General features: G+C 58.8%; 1 protein-coding gene across 1 annotated transcript in view; it reads right to left on the bottom strand.

Annotated features, from left to right (window-relative positions):
- Positions 1 to 895: 895 nt before the first annotated feature.
- GUCY2D (guanylate cyclase 2D, membrane (retina-specific)) overlaps positions 896 to 1,003 on the bottom strand; it is a gene marked incomplete at its 5' end in the record, with an annotated part of 12,174 nt that continues 12,066 nt past the window's right edge. Inside the window, one exon of the mRNA XM_008576679.1 lies at positions 896 to 996. Within this exon, the coding sequence (XP_008574901.1) occupies positions 896 to 996 (101 nt within the window). The remainder of the gene's footprint in view (positions 997 to 1,003) is intronic.

Genomic DNA, 1,003 nt, shown 5'->3' with positions numbered 1-1,003 from the left:
ATCCCCTGATGCGTTCATGCTGCAGAGTCACGTATCGCAAGGTCAGCCCTTCCAAACCCCAGTTTTCCTGGCCACAGGGACTGTGGAAACCACTTAGGCCACCCCTCATTTTGCCATTGAGGGGAACCCAAGCTTGAGAGTGCATGAGACTTTCCCAAGGTCACATGGCTGGTTTGCAACCAGCTCTTGTAAAGGCCCAGAAATCCTTTGAGGCGGGGCTGGACAGAAGCCACCGGCATTAGCCAGACTTTCAGTCACCTATAGCAGCAACTTTCAGGAGAAGAACGTTCCAGAATAATCCTGAGGGAAAGAGGAGTGTCTCAGAGGGAAGTCAAAGGAAGGGGTCATGGGGGTTCTCCTAGGAAGGGGTGGATCGTGGATCCGTTTTGTTTAGGAGGGTGCAGTGGGCAGGGCTTCTACTCTGACGGAACTCCAGGGGCAACTCTCACATTGTCCTTTGGTGGATGATGCCCCCTAGGGTTCTGTCTCTTGTGCAGTGCACGGCCTGTGAGGCTGGGGGTGGGGGGCACTGGATCACGCTCTGGGGAAGGGGTGGGGTCAGGGGAGAAGTCACAGGTCACGATTACAGGGGTTCTTAGGCTTGGATTCCTGGACCACTCCAGACCTACTGAACCAGAATCCTACCAAAGGAAAACCAAATTTCCTCCCAAAGCAAATCCCTGGGTTTAGGATCCAGCCTGGGCTCACTAAGTCAGAGACGGACGGGAACACCTGGACCTGGGGGGACGTTCTGCAGGCAGAGCTTAGGCCCTCAGGCTGGCGAACGGCGTCTGTCCCCTAGGAAGCATCCCCCAGAGATGTGTGGCCCCAGTCTGAGGGGAGATGGCAGCTGGGTGTGGGAGCCGAGGGGGCAGCACCTGTCCTGGGCCGGGCCTCACTGTCCCTGGAACAGGCCAGGCCTCGCCTTCTCCAGCTTCCGGCGCCGCTCTGGGGGGATTTCCTGCAGGCTGATGCCGTGGCTGCCGGCCCCGCGGGGGGGGGG

Source organism: Galeopterus variegatus, unplaced genomic scaffold (genome assembly GCF_000696425.1).
Source record: "Galeopterus variegatus unplaced genomic scaffold, G_variegatus-3.0.2 Scaffold1386, whole genome shotgun sequence".
In the NCBI taxonomy this organism is placed as follows: Eukaryota; Metazoa; Chordata; class Mammalia; order Dermoptera; family Cynocephalidae; genus Galeopterus; species Galeopterus variegatus.
The sequence above is the reverse complement of the archived record's forward strand: the minus strand, read 5'-3'. Positions and strand labels throughout refer to the sequence as shown.